This window comes from Phoca vitulina, unplaced genomic scaffold (assembly GCF_004348235.1).
Source record: "Phoca vitulina isolate PV1807 unplaced genomic scaffold, GSC_HSeal_1.0 scaffold27, whole genome shotgun sequence".
NCBI lineage: Eukaryota > Metazoa > Chordata > Mammalia > Carnivora > Phocidae > Phoca > Phoca vitulina.
This window is the reverse complement of record NW_022589730.1, coordinates 23,180,978-23,205,863: the sequence shown is the minus strand read 5'-3', so window position 1 is coordinate 23,205,863 and position 24,886 is coordinate 23,180,978. Positions and strand designations below refer to the sequence as shown.

Below are 24,886 nucleotides of genomic sequence, written 5' to 3'. Positions count from 1 at the left end.
TTAGAATTTGTCACAAAATGTTCTTGTAGATCTCAAAATGTGTATTGATAGAATTAAAAGAAAGAAAAAAATTGGACTAAAACAGGAGTTGGAAGACTCTTTTGAAGGAGCTGGTATAGTTGTATTATTTAATTTCTTATATACTTGGAATTGTGTAATGGAAATATTCAGTACAGATAACCACAGTGGGCTACTTTATAGTCTGTGTTCATTTTGCACTTGAATATCTTCAGGTTTTCTTTCTAAATATTTGTAATTAAAATAATCTCATTTTGCTTGTATAGTGACACTTTTTATAAGCTAGCTAAGAGTCTGTGGCATGCATAGTTGTTAAAGGCAAGAGTAAAAGTATAATTGACATTTAAAGATAACTTGGAAAAAATTTGGGGGATGAGTAGGGAGGGAGGTTGCTAAAAACATCTTTAAAAGTAAATAATTTGGAGATTATTGCAACAATCTCTTTAACTTTTAATTTTATAATCCTCACCTTAAGGAAATGTGATTTGCAGAGAGGAGAAAAGTGTTCCTTTTCCTTGATACTTTGAGCAATGGTGTCATTTCCTTTTTTCTATCTATACTCCCATTTAGATGAGAAAAGATTGAAGTGATGCCAGTTATAGATAACCGTTCCGAAATTTCAGTGCTTCCCAAATGTGATAAACAATTGACTTAATGCTTGCTTGAAGAAATCAAGCTTTTTCCACTTTAAAAAAAAAAAAAGCCTTAAAAATATAGGTTGTTGGGGCACCTGGCTGGCTTGGTCGGTGGAGCATGTGACTCTTGATCTCAGGGTCATGGGTTTGAGCCCCACTTTGGGGGCAGAAATTACTTAAAAAAATAAAAAATAAAATAAAATCTTTTAAAAAAATGTAGGTCAGTAAGCAATATCATTGAATGGTTTTGAGTAGAATAGAAATCAGACAAATCTTACTCCTCCTGGTATATTACATATAGAAAGGGTAACTAATTTCCTCTCAGTCCAGGAAGATGGTAGTGTTCTTGGAAGGAAGTGATTTTTGGTTTTTAAAAGTACATGAAAAAATTTCAAAGTAGACTTATATTTTGTTGTTGTGGTTTTTGTTTATTGTTTTTGTTTTTGTTTTTTTTTTTTTTTACTAGCAATGCTCTATTGATTGAATAGTGGAGCTTGACCTTTTCTAAACTTCACCTTACCCATCACATTCCATTTAAAATATTTGCCTGCTCTGCTTTTCTTTTATCAAACTGTAGCATTTTGCCATTACCAGTACCAGTGCTAATAATAATGAATTTCCAGTTTTCAACATTTCCTTGAGTCTGGACTTCTGGAGTCCTAATCAGAAAGGTCCAGAGCTACATGGCATGGCCAGGGATGAGCTGATGTACTTCTGAAGTTATTATGATAAGCTAGACATATAGCGGCATTTTGCTGGCATTTGAAGAATATTTATGAAGGAAAAATCCTCTAAAATTAGCTAGACATTACTTAAGGTAGAACAGTTTTGGACATTTTCAAGTTAAGGTTTGCCTTTATAGATGACTTTAGGGTTTATTACTTGATAGACCACAGATGAGTTCCATTTTTTGCCCATCTTTATAGTTGTGATTATCAGATATAATTGGTCCTTCATTTACTGTATGAAAACATAGGATTGCATCGATCAATGTACCGTATTAATGTCTTCTTGTTCCTCTAGGTCAGCCTGCCAGTATACTGGCGGGCAGCCATAGTGAAGGATTGTTGCAGATAGCTTCAGGGCCTCAGCCAGGACAGCAGCAGAATGGATTTACTGGTCAGCCAGCTACTTACCATCATAGTATGTACATGCTTTTTAAAATCTTTTAAGTAGTTGAGAAAAAATAGGCAGGCTTTCTAAAAGCAAATTAATCCATGTGGGCCTTAATTTTTAGACAGCACTACCACCTGGACTGGAAGTAGGAGCGCACCATACACACCTAATTTGCCTCACCACCAAAACGGCCATCTTCAGCACCACCCGCCTATGCCGCCCCATCCCGGACATTACTGTAAGCTCTCGTTTTTGTTGTAAGGGCCTTTTCTTTTTGAGAACTGGTTTTCTTTCTATTTTTTTTTTTTTAATGTTTTTACATCTTTTATTCATCTTACAGTTTAGTTTCATTAAATGATTACTGCTTTTCAGCATTTTTGGTAAACAGTATTACTTACTTTTTACAGTTTTGTTATCATACCTTTGTTTTAGAGGAGTGATGTTTACTAAGTACATTTATTTCTCTGTTGCTAATGTTTCATTAACACCACATTGATTTCATTCATTTGTTTGCTTTGTATATGTTCCCAGATCTCATGTATATCTGTATATCCACCCTAAGTGGGTTGAAACCCCTTGAGTGTCAAGATCTCAAGGTTTCCTCATCATACTATTCAGTAGACACTTAGATGTTGAATCTATCATTACTCTGTGCAGGCTTGATTGGGAGGGAGACTCTACTAATAATCATAGCTTGTAGTTTCAGGCAGAAGAGGAACATTGTTCATCTGGCTTAGTGAAGTCAAGAGCATAAATTTTTCTTATGTATTAAATTCCTTTTCCTCCATTATAAATTAATAGTACCAAAGAAAACTTGGAAGATACAGAGAAGTGTAAATAAGAAAATAAAAATTACCCACAGTCCTCCTACCTAGAGATATCTACTTCTAATATTTTGTCTTATTTTTTCTTCGTCATATAAATGGGTGTCTGTACACTTGGGAGGGAAAGGATCATACTGTGTATATATTGTTGTATCCTTCTTATTTTCAGTTATGTTACTATTTTTCCATGTTTTAGAGAATATAATTTTTTATGGCTGCCTGGCCCAGCATAGTGGTTAAGGTGCTGAGTTTGGACCCTTAATTGGCTGTGTGACCATTGGCAAGTTACATAACCCCCACTAAGCCTTAAGGGTAACAGTAGTATCCATCTCAAGGAATGTTGTAAGAAGTAAATGTAATAATTCTTGTGAAGTGGTTAGCACAATGTTTTAACACTTAATAATCTCTCAGTTATCTTAGCTACTGTTCCATTATGTAAATATCCTTAATTTAATAAACCCTAAATACTTGTTTTGAGAATGGACCTAACAGTTTGAATTATTACCATATATTGTGTTGTAAATTATACTCTATCATGTTACATGAATAATTCATTTATAATTTACATTAAATTTTCCATGTACAATTATTGTAAATTGCTAATAGCACTTGGCACATAGCATTAAAATGTTAGCTCTTAAATACCCACAAAAGTAACTCAAGAGTATTTGCTTATTATAAAGTAATCTAAACAAAGCTTTTACATTTTTAGACATTGCATAAGCTTGATCTAAACAACTCCTAAGGTACGGTAGTTATATTTAAGTAAGGTTTATTAAAAGTTTTAGCATTGGAAAACTTTTAATAAATAAAAATGGGATTTTTATTGTCTTTTCTTTAGGGCCAGTTCACAATGAGCTTGCATTCCAGCCTCCCATTTCCAATCATCCTGGTAAGTGTATTTCAACATTGATTCCCTATATTTAGATTTTCTTTATAGTAATTAAAACATACACACACACACACACAAACACACGTTTTAGTATAATTACAGAGTAACCTAACTTTTTACTGCTTATCGCATTAGCTAATCAACAGTTTACGAGTAGCTGATATAGTCACACATAGGGTGTCCATATTTGATTCTTTTTAACTGTGTGAAAGAAAAGACAAGAACTGTTTTTTTCAGCTAAAATATGAAGTAACAAAATGCTGGTTTTAGCACTGAATACATAAATATGTAGCAGAAGAAAACTAGGTTTCAAAATAGAACAGCTGTAAAACTGTAGCTTAAAAAGCCAGGGAAGAATCTGAAGTAGATGCTGAAAATAAAAATAATTCACTGTGTCTGTTTTAGAAGATAGATTCAGGAATTTCTGGTTAATTGGAATTTTTAGAAACTTTTTGATTAATCTTCAAAGCAGTAAATAACTAAATAGATTTCCTCAGTTCAGAGTTTGAATATATCTTTTTAAACTATAGAAGTAATAAAACAGAGAAAATTTCAATAAAATAAAATACTGAGGGCTTCTTAGCATTAACATAAGATTTTGATTTGTTTTCCTCTATCCCTTCGTATCTATTTTTCTTAGCTTAAAAAGTTGCAAATATTTAATTTCCACTCATCACTTAATTTTTCCCCTAATTAAAAATAATTTGTTTTATTATGAAGAATTTCAAACATATACCAAATATCAAACACCCCCCCTGCCCCAATATACTCATCCCTCAGTTTCAGCTATTAACAGCTCTGGGCCAGTCTTGTCTCATTCATACCCTCACTTATTATTTTGAAGGAAATCATATAAAATTGTTTTGTATATAAATATATGAGCATATATTTCCAATAAAATTTTTTTTTAAAACATAACTACAATAAGCATAATGATCAATTTAAAGGATAACTTACAGTTCTTCAAATAGATCTACATAATTTTCTTCAACAGTGTTCTGTTTGTTATTTTTTATTTTCTAATTTTTCTTTCGGGTGTTAAAAAAACCCAAAACCATTGAGGGTAAGATTTTCAAGCTTGTAACTCTTCTCATATTTCAGTTTAAGAGATTTAAAGAGCTTCTGAATCAAAAAGCCGAATTGCTTTACAGTGATCGCATCAGAGTATGAGAGTTTTACCATGCTTACCAGATTAGGTGGATAGTTTGATAGACTTTTTGTTGATTTAGGAGGCAAATAATATTTGTTTTGATTAGAAGAAAAATGCTATGGGTGGGGCAGAAGTACTTTTTAACCGTACATAATTACTAGTTAAGTAATCCTCTTTAGTAGATTTTTCTATATGTTATTTGCGTATTTATTGTGGCTTTAAACATTTTTTGGGGTTAAGGAGCCTTGCCTTTTTATAAACATTTTTATTGAGAAATATATGGAAAAGTATGTAAAACAACTATACGTACAGTCTCATGAATAACATTGAAGCCAACACCTAGGTAACCACCCTTCAGATTGATAACTAAAATTTGCCACACCCCTAGAAAACTTCCTATCCTGTGCATTTTGTTTCAGTCAAAAACTTTTCTCCTCCCTACCAGAGAGCACTGTTCTTTTTTTTTTTTTAAGGTTTTATTTATTTATTTGACAGAGACACAGCGAGAGAAGGAACACAAGCAGGGGGAGTGGGAGAGGGAGAAGCAGGGAGCCTGATGGGGGGCTTGATCCCAGGACCCTGGGACCGTGACCTGAGCCGAAGGCAGACGCTTAACGACTGAGCCACCCAGGTGCCCCTGTTCTGCTTTTTGTGGATACTATTTTTTTTTGCTCTTTGAAAGTGATGAATGCATCGCGAGACAGTCTAGTTTAGTAGATTGGTTTTACTTGTTTTTGAAATCATATAAATAAAATCATTGTATCCAAATCTTAATTTGTTGTGAATAAACATACTGTGATAAGAGGGGAAAATCTAGAGTCTTAAGAATGAGAATTTTTTCTGGCTTCAAGGCAGCATCATTGAGAGTCAGTAGTGGTTCTTGGCACTTTGGGGGGCCTCAGTGTCCATATGGCTTAGTGGAAGGTGGTCTGCGGGAGGGAGAATAACCAGAGCTCAGAAGAAAGATGTACCCTGAATGAGATGGTGAGGTGAAGTTGGAAATGGTTATTTGGACTCAATTTGGATTCAGCAATTGCTTTTGGCTTCTTGATAGATTATTCATTCTTCTCGTGGTAGAACTGATGTTGAGGTCTAACAGCTCCTGGTGGTTAGGGAATAGCATTAACTAGTTATGAGGATACACATCTGGAACACCACATATTGGCATTAAAGCTTTTGTCTATGAGTAGAATAGAAAGTGACTTAATGGTGAGAATGATCCTGAAAGGTCTCTATCTGAGTGGTTCTGAGAAGGAATTAGCTCTATGCATACACAGATGTTAGTGTGGAATCAGCTGGTTGGAACCCAGTTGGCTGTGAACTCTTTGGCTATGAATACTTACAGGCCCCAGAGGAGTTTTACCTCACAACTGTTTTCTTCATTTCTTCTCTTATACTGTTAAGAGAATATTTTAACTGGTCTCCCTATTGGGAGAGCTTGTAGGCATAGTTAAATCTCTGTTATTACTCAGTATTTCTTTTCAAATTTGAATCTAGTTATTTCTCTGCTAAAGAACTTGCATCGTTTTCCCTACTTATTGCTTGGCCAAAAGGTCTAAATTCCTTAGCTGGGCAGAATATAGTGTCTGATCCTGGTCCCTGCGTACTTTCCTAGCCTTGTCTCTTTATGCTTTAACCATCCTGAACCACGTACTCAAGCTTGCTCAGCTATATCATTCCTCTATGCTTTTTTAACACATGCAGAAAAATCTCTGTGTGATAGGTCTTGTACTCTATATTAGTTACTTGTTCTGTAATAGAGTATTTCCCAAACTTAGCTGATTAAACCAGTAATAACAATTCTTTATCTTACTTAGTTTCTGTAGGTCAGGGATCTGGGAATGGCTTGGTTGGTTTGCTCTGGATTTAGAGTCGCATGAGGTTGCAGTCAAGATGTTGGCTTGGGCTGCTATCATCTGATGGATTTTCTGGGGTGGGAGGATTCACTTTCGGGGTGGTTTACCCACATAGCTGGTAAATTGTTATTGTCGGCAGGAAGGTCAGTTTCTCTCTGTGTGGACCTCTCTGTAGAGCTTCTTGAGTGTCTTCACATGATAGCTAACTTCCCCCAGAGTAAGTGATCAAGAGAAGGCGGGACAGAGCCTTGGGGTCTTTTAAGACTTAGCCTCAAAAGTCACATCATAATTTCTGTAAGATATTATTTTGTGGGGAGGGGACGACACAAGGATGTGAATATCAGAAGGTGGGAATCATTAGGGGCCATCTTGGTGCCCACCCATGTACTCCTAAGGTCCTAAATGTGGCAAACTCTGTTTAACATCTACCTGGAGTATACCACTGTTGGGAAACCTTTCCTAATCCCTGCGTCCCTTGCTGTCTAGTACTTTTAATTCTTTTTTTTTTTTTTTTTAAGATTTTATATATTTATTTGACAGAGAAAGTGAGAGAACCCAAGCAAGGGGAGCAGCAGAAGAGGGAGAGGGAGAAGCACGCTTCCCGCTGAGCAGGGAGCCAGATGTGGGGCTCTATCCCAGGACCCTGGGATCATGACCTGAGCCAACTGAGCCACCCAGTCACCCCTCTAGTACTTTTAATTCTATTTAAATTACAGTTGTTAGTTTACAACCCTGCAATCCTGTTTCATAAATGAATAGAAAACAAAGTTATTATTTGTTTTAGGTGTCTGGTTAATGCAGCCCCTTAAGGTCCAATTAAGAAATGCTAAAATATTCTACCACAGACTTAGGGCCATTTAGATAGGAAATAAGCCTATACCTCTGAATATGTAAAATATTTGAAATAATGAAATATCATCAATATATAGTGAACCTATTTTGAGAAATGATTTTTGAAGACAGTTACATAGATGTTTTCAGAAATAGAGGTAATATAAATTGTAGAAAATGAAAATAATTATTATTGGTCATTACCTTGGTGTTAAGGATTTCAGATAGGCCTTATACTTGGTGATTTTTATGCTTTGATTTTGATAAGTTGAAAAAAGTTTTTGGAAAAGGTTAGTCATTTTATTTCCTTTTTATGGATTCTGTTTTTGCTTTTTCTTAAAGCTGAGATATATTCATTGAATTAAATATTGATTACAAATTAAAGTGAAGAGTTTCCTCGGTGTCTTTGAGGTTGTTTTGGTAATTCACAAATGGGTTCAAAATCCACAGATTTCTAAATTCAGGTTATATTCTAGTACTTAGGAACTATCTACTATTCAAGAGAGTGCCTTTATGTGTTGATAAAAGATTCTCATAGGTCATCTTATTCAGATCTAAATAATAAAAGAAATAATTCATAGTGAGTCTCTTGGGCACTTTAACGAAGTTTTTAACTTTTTGAATGACTGTTTCAGAAATTGAAGAGAATGCCTTGGAGACTATATTTTTCAGTGTAATTGTGCTTTATAATACATTTCCCCATTATAAAGAAGTATTTAGCTAAGTTCTTAAATTGTAAAAAAAAAAAAAAATCATGTTGTTAACTCAGCCTTTTAAAAACCTTTTCTCTGGCCAGTGATGAGCAGTCCATAGGCTTCATGAGATCAGCTCAACTTCACTAATTCAGCAACAAGAAGCTAAAAATACCAACATCAGCAAGCACATAACAGTCCCACTCCCTTTCATATGAATTAGGACATTAAGAAAGCTCTCTCCTGAACTGAGTAATTTCATCCTCCTGTTAATACTGGTTTTGAGAAGCTGCAGGCTAGTCGCTTAATATGGCATTTGGTCCTTGGAGCAAAAGAGCAAAGAGATCTAGAAAATCTTAATGAGTGTTTCCTATTAACCTTCTCCTGTTTAAAAAAAAAAAAAAAGGTTCTTCCAGGCTGTTTAGCGAATTGAGAGTGGAGTAGAGGTTTTTCACATGGTATATTGTATCCCTGGACTGCCAAGTTTTCTGGAACCCACTTAGATTACTTCTGGTTCTCTGTCTTCACAGATAGTAACCCCCTTCCTCTTGCTTTCTTAGGCCTTAACAATCTCTTAACAGGTGGTTGTTTTTTCATCCCTGGTCTATGGTGCAATTCTGATGCCAATTTCTGTTAACTTCAAGTTTCTTAAAACTCTTCTTCCCAGTACTAGCAGGTCAACTCATTCAGAGATGCAGCTTTATGTAACCATCATTGTTGTATTGTGTCTGAGATATTAGGCAAACACACAAAAACCCCTTTGGTGACTGGAAAATAATAAAATAAGGTTTAAGTGCAGTTGCAGATGTTATAATTCATGATGATTAGAAGTATATTTTTTCTTATTTAAATGTAGAGGTTATACAACTCTCTTTTTCACTCCTGAATTGACTCTCATGGAAAGAGGTTGCTCACCATGGCACTTTACTGCTGGGTAATGTTACTCAGTATGAACTAGGAAATGCATGTACTTGGACCTTATTTTTTACTCAGCATTATAAACATTCATGACTTCAGGGCATTGTTTGTTAACAGAATTTACTGTTTGGATTGTTTAAAGACCCTTTTAAATGCTATTACTGTTTTTTGCTTCTAGAACATTGGGTAATTGTTATCTTGTCTTAGACAACCCCTTTTTTTTTAATATTTTATTTATTTATTTGATAGAGACACAGTGAGAGAGGGAACACAAGCAGGGGGAGTGGGAGAGGGAGAAGCAGGCTTCCCGCGGAACAGGGAGCCCAATGCGGGGCTCGATCCCAGGACCCTGGGATCATGACCTGAGCCGAAGGCAGATGCTTAACGACAGCCACCCAGGTGCCCCCTTAGACAACCTCTTTAGTTTTAGCTTTAACTAATATAAATATATCTGCCAGTTTGCTGAAGCTTTTTGTTCATAGCATGATGTGCTGTCTTTAATATAGAATAACTTCATAAATATTTCAAAACTTTTTAAGAAGGGACTTCAGTATATCACTACTTTTTCATGTTTTAATGATAACCAAAAATATTTAAAGAAATGTTAAGTATTTGTGATTAGTTGATTTGATCTGTGTGGCAAAACATTTGAATTGCTAAGTTTTTGAATCACCATCTTCATGTGGTCTGTTTTATTCTTCATTGAAAAATACTTTCTTACTTGACAACATTTTGAAAAGCAATTAAATACATAGATTTTACAAGATTTTTTAAAAAGATTTTATTTATTTATTTGAGAGAGACAGAGAGAAACACAAGCGGGAGGAGGGGCAGAAGGAGAGGGACAGCAGACTCCCTCCTGAGCAGGGAGCCAGAAAGCAGGGCTTCATCCCAGGACCCTAAGATCATGACCGAGAGTCAGACACTTAACTGACTGAACCACCCAGGCGCCCCAGATTTTACAAGACTTTTTTTTTTTTTTTTTTAAGATTTTATTTATTTATTTGTCAGAGAGAGAGAGCACAAGCAGGGAGAGAGTGGTAGGCAGAGGGAGAAGCAGGCTCCCTGCTGAGCAAGGAGCCTGAAGTGGGACTTGATTCCAGGACCCTGGGATCATGACCTAGCCGAAGGCAGAGCTTAACTGACTGAGCCACCCAGGCATCCCTACAAGATTTTTAAAATATATTTTAAGTATCAGTCATACTTCATTTTAAGATATTTTGGGAGTTTGAAAAGATCTATTTTTTTTGTCATCCTAACTATCTACAGATTGTTGAAAGTTTTATTGCTGCAAATTCTAGTTTAGTCAAAGTTCATAAAGGGCACATTGAGAAGCAGATAAGTAATTGATTTATCAGCAGAAAACTTTTTTTTTTTAAGATTTTATTTATTTATTTGACAGAGAGAGACACAGCGAGAGAGGGAACACAAGCAGGGAGAGTGGGAGAGGGAGAAGCAGGCTTCCCGCGGAGCAGGGAGCCCGATGCGGGGCTCGATCCCAGGACCCTGGGATCATGACCTGAGCCGAAGGCAGATGCTTAATGACTGAGCCACCCAGGCGCCCCATCAGCAGAAAACTTTATTCTCTAATAAGTGGCACTGGCCTTTCCCCCCCTTAAATATGTCAAATCCATTTTTACTTGGCCTTTGCATTTACTTTCTTCTTGAAATGTTCTGTTCACAGTCTTTACATAAATACATGGTCTTTCAAATTTCACCTTTTCAGATAGGATGTACCCCTGCCATCTAGTATGAAGGATTCTTTCCAGTCATTTTCTATCCCACACCCCATTTTATTTTCTTCACAGTGTTTATCATTACTGGAGTCATCTTATTCATTTATTTCCTTATTTGTCTGCCTCTGCATCTCCATGAGAATAGGGACAATAGCTATCTTATTTACTGCTGTGTATGCTGTGCCTAGAATAATTCCTAGATACTCTATATATATCTGTTAAATTAGTTAAAAAAGGAAAATCAAATAATTTCCATGTATGTTATCTCTGTGTAATAATAGTTTTATTCAAACAAAAATTAGAAATATTTGATCAAGTATATTTGCAGACCACACCAAATAGTGCCTTTTTTTCCCCTAATCATTTAAGGTTATTTTAAGTCATTTGTTGTTGTTCAAATGAATACACTAAATAAATTTGCAAAGTTAAAATTGTAGTAGTTAACATGAATTGACTTCACTAAAAATACAGATGGGACAGATGACCTTTCACCCAAGAGACAGTTGAGAATTCCTGCTCACAGCCACTGTATAATGGAGTGTAATTAACCTTGACTCTAGTCTGTGATGGCTGACTTGCTTATGCCCTTTCTCTCAATTAGGGATCTATAAAAGTATGTCATAAATTGATGTTACTCAAGGACACTTCCCTGGAATATGTCTTAGAGTCAGTGTGTTTTAAAAAAAAATAAAAGTTCAGACTATATAGAAACTATGTACAGTCAAATGAAACATTGTGATAAATTATTTTAGAATCTGATTACTTCTCTTCTTTAAATTCCTAGTTGGATGAGTCCTTTGAGGTAAGAACCAATTTTGAGATTTTAAAAATGACTAGAGTTCAAGAATGCTTAGGTACTGAGCTGAAACATGGAAGACATAGAAGTGCCTACTTTTTAATGCATTGTCATTTTAATCAGATTCTTTTGGGTGCTTTTCAGATGCTTCTCCCCTTCCTTCACCCTTTCTTTTAGGAAAAGCTTTGTCTTATGGAATGAACATGAGTGCTGTATCTCTTTCTTACATGGGTAGATGTTCTCTCCTGTCTACCTCCTGTAGCTCCTGAGTATTGGTGTTCCATCGCTTACTTTGAAATGGATGTTCAAGTAGGAGAGACATTTAAGGTTCCCTCAAGCTGCCCCATTGTTACTGTGGATGGATATGTGGACCCTTCTGGAGGAGATCGCTTTTGCTTGGGTCAACTCTCCAATGTTCACAGGACAGAAGCCATTGAGAGAGCAAGGTATTGTTGATTGTATAGTTAGTTATTTTAAAACTTGAACATAGTACATTGTCATTTATTTGAAGTTACATTTTTCAATGTAGATTTATAAGGTTTTGAATATAAAGGTCATCTTGAAAATTCAGAATTTGTAAACGTTGCATTGTAATTATAGATGTTTGTTATTTAAAATATGATAAAAATGGTCTTTTGTTTAAGTTAGTGATGTTTCTGTGTTTTGAATAGTAAACTAGACCTTTTGGTATCCAGTTTGAAACAAATTTGTATTTTCTCTTATTGTATATTATTTCTACAAATCTATTGAGAGGAAATAATATAAAATGAGGACATGTTTCTGCAAGTATTATTTATAATATTGGAAAAATGATAATAAAAGGGAAATGGTTAAGTAAATTTTGATGAACTTTCATTTTTTATGTATTAAAATGTTAATTAAAATTTTGTATAGCAAATGTAAATGCTTAAGATGAAATATTACAAGAAAATATTCATAGTTTTAGGTACCATATGATCTCAGATCTTCAAGGAAGTGTGTGTGCTTATAGCTCTATCACTAGCTATGTGACTTTGGCAAATTCCTTACTCTCTAAGCCAGTGCTGTCTGATAGAATTTTCTGTGATAAAGGAAATAGTTTATATCTGTGCTGTTCACTGCAATAGCCACTACCTTCATTAAAGTATGGCTGTTGAGCACTTAAAATACAACTCATGTGATTAACTGAATTTTGAATTTAAATGGGCACATGTACCTAGTAGCTGTTGATTTGGACAGTGTAGCTATAAGCTTTTATATGCCTTAGTTTCATTTATAAAATGGGAATAATCATATTTACCTTACTGAATTGTGAAGGTTAAGTGAGAATTTATATTAAATATTTGGCACATAGTAAGTATTATATATATGCTCATAATTATATATGAATGAGATATTAAAAAAGGAAATATACAAAAATGTTAACAGTGGGTATCTTTCAGTAATGGTGTTATATAACATCTTTTATTTTTTTAAAATTTTAGTATTTGGTATGCTGTATAATCTGAACTAAAATTTATCTTTAAATACTTATCAAAATAAAATGTAATTCCCTTTTTCTTTCTAAGGTTGCACATAGGCAAAGGTGTGCAGTTGGAATGTAAAGGTGAAGGTGATGTTTGGGTCAGGTGCCTTAGTGACCATGCAGTCTTTGTGCAGAGTTACTACTTAGACAGAGAAGCTGGGCGTGCACCTGGAGATGCTGTTCATAAGATCTACCCAAGTGCATACATAAAGGTTAGTTGCACTTTTACTCAAACATTTTAGACTTAGAAAGCTCTGTTTGTTTAAAGAATTGAGATGGAGGTGGGAGGAGAAGAAAAATGTCTTTTTTATGTGTTAAATAATCAGAAATTATGTTTGTGTATAAAACACATTTCTTGGGGCATTTATTGACATGATTGGCTATATCTAGTTTTATGGTTGCATTCATGCCCTATTGTTTTATTAATAAATTTGTTAAATGTTTTAGAGTAATACACAGGCTCTTAAAAATATTGAGTGAAATCTCGAAATTTGTATTCCTTGGTAAAAATCAGACTCTAGAAATTTATCTTAGCCAGTCTTCAGGATTGTATGGAGGGGAATTCTAAAATTAATAGCTTTTCAAATTAAGAACCTGAGAAATGAAAAATCCTTCAATACCAGGTTTTTAAAAGTTATTTTGTACATTAAATGAGTTTTATTTATTATCATTTTGCATATTAAGCCTGAGGTGTTTATCATTTATTCAACCCATATCAATTTTAGTTTATAACATACACTGCTTTTGAAAGAAAGATAGTTGGAATTAGAAAGCCTAAATATATTTTTAATTTCAGGTTTTTTACAGTCATCCTAAGCATCTTCATTGTTGGCCATTGTAAGTTAGTGGAATTAACTGTAACTCATCACTTATTCCCAGGAAACTGCTTAGCGTACAAATAATACAGTCAAATAGCATATACAGAAATGGAATTGCTTGATGGCCTCACAACAACAAACTTAGTATCTCATTTTCAGTTACTGCAGTTCAGTTAAAGGATATAGGGATCTTATTTTAATACGAAACTTTCAATTTTTTCAAGTATAGAGAAAATAACAAATCCTCATGTACTCACCATCCAGCTTTAACATTCATCAGCATTTTATCAATCTTTATTGTGTTTATCACTGTACTTTTTTCTCCAGTAATTTAAAGCCAACTCCAAATATTATATTAGTTCATTCATAAAATACTCAAATGTGAATCGCTAATTGGTGAATATTTCTAAAAGACATAATCACAATGCTAGTTATTACACCTAACAAAATTAACAGTAATTCCCTGTTGAAAGTCTTGACAATAGAGAATCTTTATAGTGTTGATGTGTTAGAACAGTGGAATAGAATAGAACAATAAAATACTAAAATACGTTTATTGATAGGATATTTATGATGTGGAAATGTTGATTATTAAACAGTATGTAGAATGTGATCTTATTTTTATAAAAGAAATAATATCAAGGATATTTGTATTCATTTTTTATATACACCTACAAGTCTAGAATTGTGTACACAGTGTCTTACCAGGAATTGTCTCTGGGAGGTGGAATTTTCTTCATTTGCATTTTCCAGTTTTTCCACAAGAAATTTTAGTTATTTGTGCTTTATTGTTATTTTTAAGTGGTGTTAGATTTCCTTATATGCTTTACAATCTATTTTATGTTGGTTGGCAAATTTGTCTTGAGAGAATTAATTCATTTTGTTTTTTATTTTCTTCCTCCCTGTTATTGCTTCTCCCTATAGGGCAGTTTTGCCTTAGTCTGGCACCCTGGGATCCACATCTCAGAACCAATTCTTATATTTAGGAGGTAGAGGAATTTTGTCCCATGAGGAAATTGAGTTCCAATCCCCAGGTATGCTCAGGGCCTAATTCCTATTAATAGGTTTCTGATGCTTATCTCTGCCATGGGCAAGAAAGAATTTTATTCCTAGGTGCATTTCCAAATTAGCTGTTAAAGTATTTTACCAGCACTTAATTCATGGGCAGGTACCCAGTTGTAGCCCTCAGAGAGCCTGGCTATTGTCTCTTTCCATATTGCAATAAGTAGTCGAATTACTAACCTCTACACCTTTTTTTTGGTCTTGGTACCCCAAGTACCTCCTGTCTTTAGTTCCTGCTCTCCACTATAGATTTTGTTTATCCATCATCAGTAGATGGACACATGGATTATTTCTACTTTTTGGCTCTTATGAATAATGCTGCTCTGAACATTCATGTACAGGATTTTAGGTAGATGTTTTCCTTTTCTTGGATATATACGTAGGAGTGGATTTGCTGGATCGTAAGGTTGATTCTGTGTTGAACATTTTGGTGGACTGCCAAGACTGTTTTCCCAAGTGGCTATATGCCATCTTACATTTCCACCAGCAATGTATATATGAGAGTTTCAGTTTCTCTGTACTCTCATCAACACTTGTTGTTATCTTTTTTATTTTAGCCATCTTAGTGGATGTGAAGCGGCATCTCATTGTGGTTTTAATTTGCCCTAATGGCTAATAATACTGAACATCTTTTCATGTGTTTATTGGCCATTTGTATATCTTTTCTGGAGAAATATCTATTCAGATCTTTTGCCCATTTTTAAATTGGGTTCTTTGTCATTTTATTATTGAGTTGTAAGAGTTCTTTATATATTTTGGGTATCAGTCCCTTATCAGATACATGATTTGTGCATATTTTCTTCCATTCTTTGGCTTGTCCTTCATTTCACTTTCTTGATGATACGATTTGCACAAAAATTTTTAATTTTGATGTAGTCCAACTTATCTATTCTTTGGTTGCTTTTGCTTTTGGTGTCTTATCTAAGAAACCATTGCCTAATCCAAGGTCATGAAGATTTACTCAGATGTTTTCTTTTAAGCATTTTATAGTTTTAGTTCTTTAATTTAGGTCTGTGCTCCATTTTGAGTTAATTTGTGTGTATGGTATAAGGAAGGGATCCAGCTTTGTTCTTTTGAATGAGAATATCCAGTTGTCCTGGCAACCATTTGTTGAAAACTGTTCTTTCCCTTATGAATTATCTTGACACCTTTGTTGAAATTCAGTTGACCTTGAATGTAAACGTTATTTTTACTTCTGTGCTATCAATTCTGTTTCATTGATCTGAATGACTCCTTATGACAGTACTACTCTGACTAGGTTACTAAAGCTTTGTGGTAAGGTTTGAAATTGGTAAGTGTGAGTTTTCCAACTTGGTCCTTCCTCAGCATTGTTTTGGCTATTGACTGTTCTTTGTATTTCCATGTGAATTTTATTTACTGTTGGCTTCAAGGATATATACTTGTAATAGTTCTTCTATCCTTTGTGCTCATAGCAGAGAGAGAAGCTGTTCATATATACCTACTCATCCATCTTGACTTGGAAATCTCTGGATTACTTGTGTAATTTGCAGTGAATGGATAAAGAACTACAGTGTTGATTATATATACTATGTGTCAGATGGGAGTTATGAATTTATTCAATGTAGGGTCATATTTAAAACGTTTGAGCTTAAAAAATGTGGAATCTTGGGGCGCCTGGGTGGCTCAGTCATTAAGTGTCTGCCTTCGGCTCAGGTCATGATCCCAGGGTCCTGGGATCGAGCCCCACATTGAGCTCCCTGCTCAGCAGGAAGCCTGCTTCTCCCTCTCCCTCTCCCCCTGCTTGTGTTCCCTCTCTCGCTGTGTCTCTCTCTGTCGAATAAATAAATAAAATCTTTAAAAAAAAATGTGGTATCTTGTATAATTAAAGTAATTTTTAGGATTTTCAAATAAATGTAACATCTCTATTTTGGTACTAATGGCTATTAAGAAGCCCCTGAGGTATGAGACATATCATCACTTGATAAAACACTGTCATGGATAGATTTTTATGGTAATCTCAGGCTTTAGCCATGAACAATAATTACCTTTTGGGACATTTTTTTTAATTTTTATTTTTTTTACACTTTTTTTTTTAAAAGATTTTATTTATTTATTCATAAGAGACAGAGAGAGAGAGAGAGGCAGAGGGAGAAGCGGGCTCCCTGCTCAGCGGGGAGCCCAATGTGGGACCTCGATCCCAGGACCCTGGGATCATGACCTGAGCCGAAGGCAGATGCTTAACCATCTGAGCCACCCGGGCGCATAGCCCTATCTTTTGGGACATTTTATTTATTTATTTTATTTTTTATTTTTATTTTTTTAAATTATTTTTTTAATTTTTACTTTTTAAAGATTTTATTTATTTATTTGAGAGAGAGAGAATGAGAGAGAGAGCACATGGGAGGGGGGAGGGTCAGAGGGAGAAGCAGACTCCCTGCCGAGCAGGGAGCCCGATGTGGGACTCGATCCAGGGACTCCAGGATCATGACCTGAGCCGAAGGCAGTTGCTTAACCAACTGAGCCACCCAGGCACCCTGGGACATTTTAGTGGAGTAAAAAACAACACCCCATTTTTGTCATAATAACTGTTTAAGGTTTAAAAAGAATTACTTCTGTTTACCAAGCATATTATTGTTGTTCAGAAGAATCTTACTAGCCAGAAAAAAAGAGATGCAAGTATACGCTAAGTCTTAACCATTGGCATTTTCTTCATTTGTGAATTTTTTAGGCAGTAGTAACTAAAGGATTTGTATAGTGCTGTTTAAATTGTCATATTCCCACCAGAGATAATATTACTGGGGTGAATTATATTCAGATAACACGAACCTCTGAAAGGAGTGCCCACACATTGGGAATACACCTCCCCCTAGCCCCCTAATAAACATGCACACACAAGCACATTTTTCTCCTTTTAATTAAAAAGAAAACCAAGGTTTGGAGACACATTCTTTTATTTTATAAACCAAGAAGCTAGAACTAAATTGTGGGGGGTTTTTTCTTCTAAGATGTTGATTTTTTTCCCTTCATCTTTCATGACATCGTAGTCCTCTGACATTCATGAAAATCTGATGTAATGAAATGGCATTTTACAAGCTTTACATGAAGCAAATGTTTGAATTCTAAATGGCCTTACTGTTTTGCTTTCAAAAGTAAGATCTGTTTTGTTTTGTGGTGCTTACTACTGGGCAGTCAGGGTTTTAACAGCTTCATTGAGACAGAGATATAATTCATATACCACGTAATTCACTCATTTAAACTGTATAATTCAGTGATTTTTAAAAATATATTCACAGTTATGCAACCATCATCATGATCAGTTTTCAAGCATTTTATCACTCTAGAAAGGAACCGTGTACACTTTAGCTGTCATTCCTCAACCCCCCCCCCCCCATTTCCCTCAGCACTAGACGACCACTCATCTACTTTTTCTCTCTACAGATTTGCCTATGCAGATTTTGTATAAATGAATTCATATAGTGTGGTCTTATGTGACTTCTTTCACTAGGCATAATGTTTTCAAGCTTCATCCACATAGTGTATATCTGTACTTCATTCTTTTTTATGGCTGAATAATATTCCATATACCACATCTTGTTTGTTATCCATTCATCAGTTGATAGATAAGAGTTTCCCCTTTTTGGCTATCCTATGAATAATACTACTGTGAACATTAGTGTGTACAAGTTTTATGTGAATATATGTCTTCATTTCTCTTGGATATACCTAGGAGTGGAATTGCTAGATTATAAGGTAACTCTGTAGCATTTTGAGGGACTGCCAAACTTTTCCAAAGTGGCTTAACCATTTTACATTCTGATCAGCAGTGTGGGAAGGTTTTAGTTTCTCTACAGTCTCATCAACACTTGTTATTTATCTGTCTTTTTGATGTTAGCCATCCTAGTGGGTGTGAGGTGTTACCTCATTGTGCTGGTTTTTACACTTGATCTTAGCCAAAAGGCCGAGAAGCGATCATTGTGCTGGTTTTTGATTTGCATATCTCTGATGCTGTTGAGTCAGGTTTGTTTTTGAACACATATATGTTAGGGGATGCTTCTAAACTACAGGTAGGCCAGGTTGAAGGTTATTATAATCCCAGCTTAAATTGATTCTCAATTACCATATATTGTGATTGTGATTCTTATCTCCAGGTCCAGTAACTTAGCAAATTCTTAATGCAGTCTTATGTTCAGATGCCCAATATACCAACACAGTTATCTGTTTCTCTTTCTGGGTTACTAGTTCTTGGTGTTGATTTAAACTGAGAGTATTGTAATTAAGCCTTATATATGAAAAATGCCAAAATTTTGACTCCTGGTTGAAAGACAGTATCCTGAAGATGTTCACATTGAGCTTTTATAAGACTCACCTGTGTTAAGTAATAGGTTTGTAATAAACTTATATGAGAGTAACCATAGGAAACATGCTTAAGCAAAGTGATTGATTAAGTCAAGAGTAGTGATCAGAAATACCTTTGGGAAGTGCCTGGGTGGCTTAGTCAGTTAAGTGTCTGCCTTCGGCTCAGGTCATGATCCCAGAGTCCTGGGATCGAGCCCCACGTTGGGCTTTGTGCTCAGTGCAGAATCTACTTGTCCCTCTCCTTCTGCCCCCCCCCAAATAAATAAAATCTTTAACAATCAGTCAATCAATCAGTAAATATTAACTTTTTGATCTGAGCCCAAAAGGACATTTAAACCTTTGGTTCCTTTGTCTTTACTAACAACTCAGTCAGATTCTGAAAGGAAGATGATTGCATTTCAATGATAGCCTTCATTTTGCCATCCAGTATAACAGATAAAATCTATTATGGTTTAATGGATCAGATATAGTATAGAGTAGAGAGGCGACCCAGGTTTTACTTAGCAGTATAGCCAGTAATTATAAATTTTCTGGTTTGAGTGCTTTAATTACATAAATAATCCACTGTGGAAGGATTTGCTGAGGTGCTTAATGAATCATTTCTACGTCTGCAGATAAAAGTCATAATATTTTAAAATTTCATTTTTGTGGCTACCTGTAATAATGTGTGGCTGGCGTTAGCCTAGATTTAGGCTAGGACATTCATAATTGTGATTGTTTACAACATATTGTAAGGAATCTATGTGTGAAGATCTATTGGTTATTTTTAATGATTCATGGTGGGGAGTGGGAGTATGTTGAGAACATATTTGAAACCTTGGAGTTTATAAGTAAGTTATATTCCCTGTTTCCAGGTAGTAAGATTATATAGGTACCATAGTTGGTTAGTGATGCTTAAAACAATTTTTTTTAAGTGGTTGTAAAGACTTAAATGTAAAACACAAAACTACAAAACTCCTAGAAGAGAACATTGGAGAAAACCTAGACGACCTTGGGTGGGGCAGTGACTTTAGGTATGATACCAAGGGTACAATCCATGAGAAACAGTTGATAGGCTGCACTTCATTAAAATTAAAAACTGTGAGAGGCTGTCAAGAAAACAACGTAAGTCACAGACTGGGAGAAAATATTTGCAAAAGACATATCTGATAAAGGATTCTTGTCTAAAATATAGGAAACTTTTAAAATTCAGCAATAAGAGGACAGTCTGATTTAAAAAATGCAAAAGACCTGAAGAGATACCTCACTGAAGAAGATAATACAGATAGCATGTAAGCATATGAAAAGATGTTGGACATCATATGTTGTTAGAGAATTGCAAATTAAAACAATGACATACCATTATATACCAAGTAGAATGGCCAATCTAACACTGACAGCCCAAATGCTGGCAAGGTGTGGAGCAACAGGAAGTTGCATTTATTGTTGGTGGGAATGCATAATGGTACAGCCATTTTGGAAGACAGTTGGTAGTTCTTACATAGTTAAACATACTCTTACCATATCATCCAACAATCACACTCCTTGGTATTTACCCAAATAAATTGAAAAACTTACGTCCACACAGAAACCTGCACAGGGATGTTTATAGCAGCTTTAATCGCCAATAATTACCAAAACTTGTAAACAACCAGGATGTTCTTCGGTAGGTGAATGGGTAAATAAACTATGGGACATCCACATGATGGAATATTGTTCAGCACCAAGAAGATGAGCTACCAAACCATGAAAAGACATACAAGACACTTATATGCATATCACTAAGTGAAAGAAGCCAATCTGGAAAGACTACATACTGTATGATTTCAACTACATGACATTCTGGGAAAGGCAAAACTATGAAGACAATAATATCAGTGGTTTCCAGGGATAAGCAAGGAGGGAAGGATAAATAAGCAGAGCACAGAGGATTTTTAGGGCATTGACACTACTCTTTATGGTACTACAGTGTTGGATATATATATAAAATCAAGAGTAAAACCTAATGTGAACTATGACCTTGGGTGATGATACATCTGTGTGGGTTCATCGATTAGAACAAATGTATCACTGTGCCAGGGGATGTTGTTCTTGAGTGGGGACAGAGAACTCTCTTTACTTTCTGCTCAGTTTTAGCATGAACCTAAAACTGCTCTAAAATAGAAAGTTTATTAATTCCTTCTTTTAAAAAAAAGTGGTTGTAGAACTGTTTGGCTTTTCAAATATTTGAGTTCCTGCTTTGTGCTATGCTGGGTAATGCCTTCTGAAAGGTCATAGCCCAGCGGAAAAGTTCAGAATCTAATAGACTCCTGGGAAATCTTGAAAAAATAATGGTTCCTGTGCTGGGCATTGTGAGATTTCTGATTTTCAGACCTGACTCTCATGCTTTCTATCCTGCAGTCTTTTAGAACTATAATTTGGCTGGGTAATACCTATATTTTTGACAAATTCATTCCTCTTCAGAGAATGAAATAGTCTAAGTTTTGTCCTTCATTGATGCTAGAAGATCAGCGTTGAATAGAGAAATAAGTAAATAGGAATATAATTTGCAACTTAGGATAGTTCTGTGTTCTTACTTCTTAATACCAAATATCATGATTAAAGACAATCAGAATTTCTTTTTTAAGGCATCTGAAAATTAGTGGTTTGGGTTCCAAATCTTGTTTATCTGATAAAGTATGTTATGCATTCTTTGATTTTTTTTTTCTTTTTTTTTTTTTTGGTCAAGGATAATTACGCTTGCTCATACTGGGTTTTGTGCATACTAAGAGGATTTTTAAAAATTTAATGTACTCTCTGAATAAGGAATATAGTCACATGGTTCAGAAGTTAATATAAGAAGTTTATATTGAGTAGCCTGTTTCTACTCTGACCTTGTTTCCTTTCCTACGGCTTCTGTAGATGACCACTCTGCTTGTTAGTCTTTCAAAGTGCTTTTTAAAAAATATTTATTTATTTATTTATTTATTTGAGACACAGAGAGAGAGAGAGCATGAGTGTGAGAGGCAGAGGGAGAGAGAATTTCAGGCAGACTCCCCAGTGAGCACGGAGCCTGACACGGGGCTCCATCTCACGACCCCAAGATCACAACCTAAGCCGAAAGCAAGAGTTAGACACTTAACTGACTATGCCACCCAGAAACCCCTTTCAGTGCTATTTAAAAAAGCAAATATAAGCAAATACATTATTTTAGGAAGTTGTTTTTTTCCTAGAAAAAAGATATGATTTATCATTCATAACTTGTTGCTTACTTAAAGAGCATGTCAGTACTTTCATGAGGATAAGGATAAAAGTTGCAATCCCTTCCTCAGTATACCAGCCCTTGGTGTGGCTGGTAAACAACCCTGAAATTACTTACAAACTGTCTTAACTTGTCCTGAAAGGTAAATGGTTCAGGGGAGGCCAAAACCAAAATATTAGGTTAACATTTATTGACAGCTTACTGTATATTATGCTAAGTTTGCCACAACTCTGTGAAAAAGCATGTATGCTTAGCATTCCCATTTTATAGATAAGAAAATTGAGGCTCCAGAGAGGTTAAGAAACTTAGCCCATGTAATTAGTAGATATTAGTGATATGATCCAAAGCTAAACTTTGTTAAATTATGAGCATTTTTCAACATACAGAAAAGTAGAGAAACTAGTTTAATGAAATCCTGTACACCCATCACTGAGATTCAATGGTTGTTAAGATTTTATATTTGTTTGATCTGTCCTTTTTTCTTTATTTCTTAAGTATTTAAAAAAATTTTTTTTTACTTATTTATGAGAGAGATTGGAGAGAGAGCCAGGGTGTGGGTCTGGGGAGGAGCAGAGGGAGAGGGACAGGCAGACTCCACGCTGAGCACGGAGCCCAACGCAGGGCTTGATCTCAGGACCCTGAGATCATGACCTGAGCAGAAACCAAGAGTTGGACATTTAACCGACTGAGCCACCCAGGCGCTCCTCTTTAAGTATTTTAAAACAAGTCCTAGATAATCATGTTATTTTGCTCCTATGTACTAAAGTATACATCTCTAAAAAATATAGATGCTTTCTTAAATAGTGACAGTGCCATTTATTACAGTCCTCCAAATAGCTAGAATGATAAAGAAGTTGGCATGTGACCAAGACCATCAATTCAGCCTAAAGAGCACTCTCAGCAATTCGGTTATGAAAGGGTGGGGGTTTTTCACGGGGACAATGACCACACTGAACTAGATAAAGGCAGTAGAGGCGTGTGGCACCCAGAACTCTCCTGATAGTGAAATGTGCCTCCTGCTGAGCTCCAGTCCCCTTCTCTAAACACTAGTTAGAATCTACATAAAAACTTAGATTTTTAAATTAATAATTTTCGTAGAGCTGCATGGAGCTATGAGTTTTAAATGTGCATTGGTTTTTGATGTGTGGGGGCATCGTTTCTGATGGACTCCTAGCCTTGAACTTCCACTGTTTGTTTCAAGGTCTTTGACTTGCGTCAGTGTCACCGTCAGATGCAGCAGCAGGCGGCCACGGCGCAGGCTGCCGCCGCCGCTCAGGCAGCGGCCGTGGCTGGAAACATCCCCGGCCCCGGATCAGTAGGTGGAATAGCTCCAGCTATCAGTAAGTATGCTTTTGGCTTTTTGTTGTAAAGTGTAATAGTTGGCATTTTATCTTGATTCACTCAGTTGATGAGTTACTTTAAGCAATAATAGAAAACTAAACTTTTTTTTTTTTACTGGGCTAATAACATTTTTGAACTTTAAAAAACTGTTCTGTAATAGTTGCCCTTTGTCTAGGACCCTGTTTTCATTCTTTTTGTATCAAAAAGGGAATATGGGATAAAGGAGAAAGGGGGTTATTGTTAGATTATATTGATCAATCTCCTGTTTTTTTTGTTGATGCTTTTAATTCTTGCCTCACCAGCAAGGGTGGGTTGTAATCACTGACGTGCTTGGCTTTATTCTAGAAGGAAAGCATATTTCAATTTCAGAATTAGGTACCTCTCCAAGTTTTTCTTAAGTATGCTAAGCATGGAGAGAAAACTAAGTGAGGGTGGTATTTTGATAACTTGTAGACTTTTTTTTAATTTTAGGGTAAAATTGAACTGTGTGCCAGGTTTCACACTGATGGGGAATTTTTTACTGCAGAGTTAAACTCCTGACTATAGACTTTTATGATGGAAACACGTGGCACCCATCTTCCACGTCTGAAGGCATAACTAGTGATTCATTCAACCCCTGTTCTTAACCTCTTCAGTGTGGTAAGCAAATCACACTGGCTAAGAAAACTGCAGTGGCCCTGCAGGTTTCTCTACAGCACATGCAGACTCCTCCCACTAGATTCACTGTGATATTGATGAGTGGAGATTGACTAGATGACTGTATGTTCTGACTGGAAAATTAGCTGCAGAATCTCCTTTGTGACTTATGTTCAGGAGTTTACAGTGTAGAGGTAGATAAGACATATTCATCTAGAGAATTTGACTTTTTAATTTAGAGAATTTGACTTTTTAAAAAAATTTGAGCATCTAAACCATTAATTCGCTAGTTTTGATGTTATAAACATGTTTTTACTAAAGAATCCAGAACTGTTATTAAATTTCTCATTCTTAACTACTGCCCCCATTGAGTAATTGCACGGTGTCTCTGTGACATTGTGAAATTGAGAGACAGACATCCTTTGGGTCATCCAAGAATTCTTAGTGGAACCAGGACTATGAACTGTCTCACTGTTAGTCAGGTCTCACTTTGAACGAGGCTGTTCAGACAGACAGTAAGGTTC

The 24,886-nt window shown here is 35.4% G+C and overlaps 1 protein-coding gene across 6 annotated transcripts in view; it reads left to right on the top strand.

Annotated features, from left to right (window-relative positions):
* Positions 1–24,886, top strand: part of SMAD4 (SMAD family member 4) — a 101,504-nt gene that overhangs the window by 69,703 nt on the left and 6,915 nt on the right. For 3 of the 6 annotated variants that reach the window (XM_032422926.1, XM_032422924.1, XM_032422925.1), the window contains exons 6-11: positions 1,677–1,796; positions 1,891–2,007; positions 3,435–3,485; positions 11,727–11,910; positions 13,012–13,180; positions 23,587–23,725. In XM_032422926.1, coding sequence (XP_032278817.1) covers positions 1,677–1,796; positions 1,891–2,007; positions 3,435–3,485; positions 11,727–11,910; positions 13,012–13,180; positions 23,587–23,725 — 780 coding nt within the window. Of the gene's footprint in view, positions 1–1,676; positions 1,797–1,890; positions 2,008–3,434; positions 3,486–11,726; positions 11,911–13,011; positions 13,181–23,586; positions 23,726–24,252; positions 24,366–24,886 lie in introns of all 6 variants that reach the window. The other 3 variants (XR_004301640.1, XM_032422927.1, XM_032422928.1) reach the window with 3 other exon arrangements.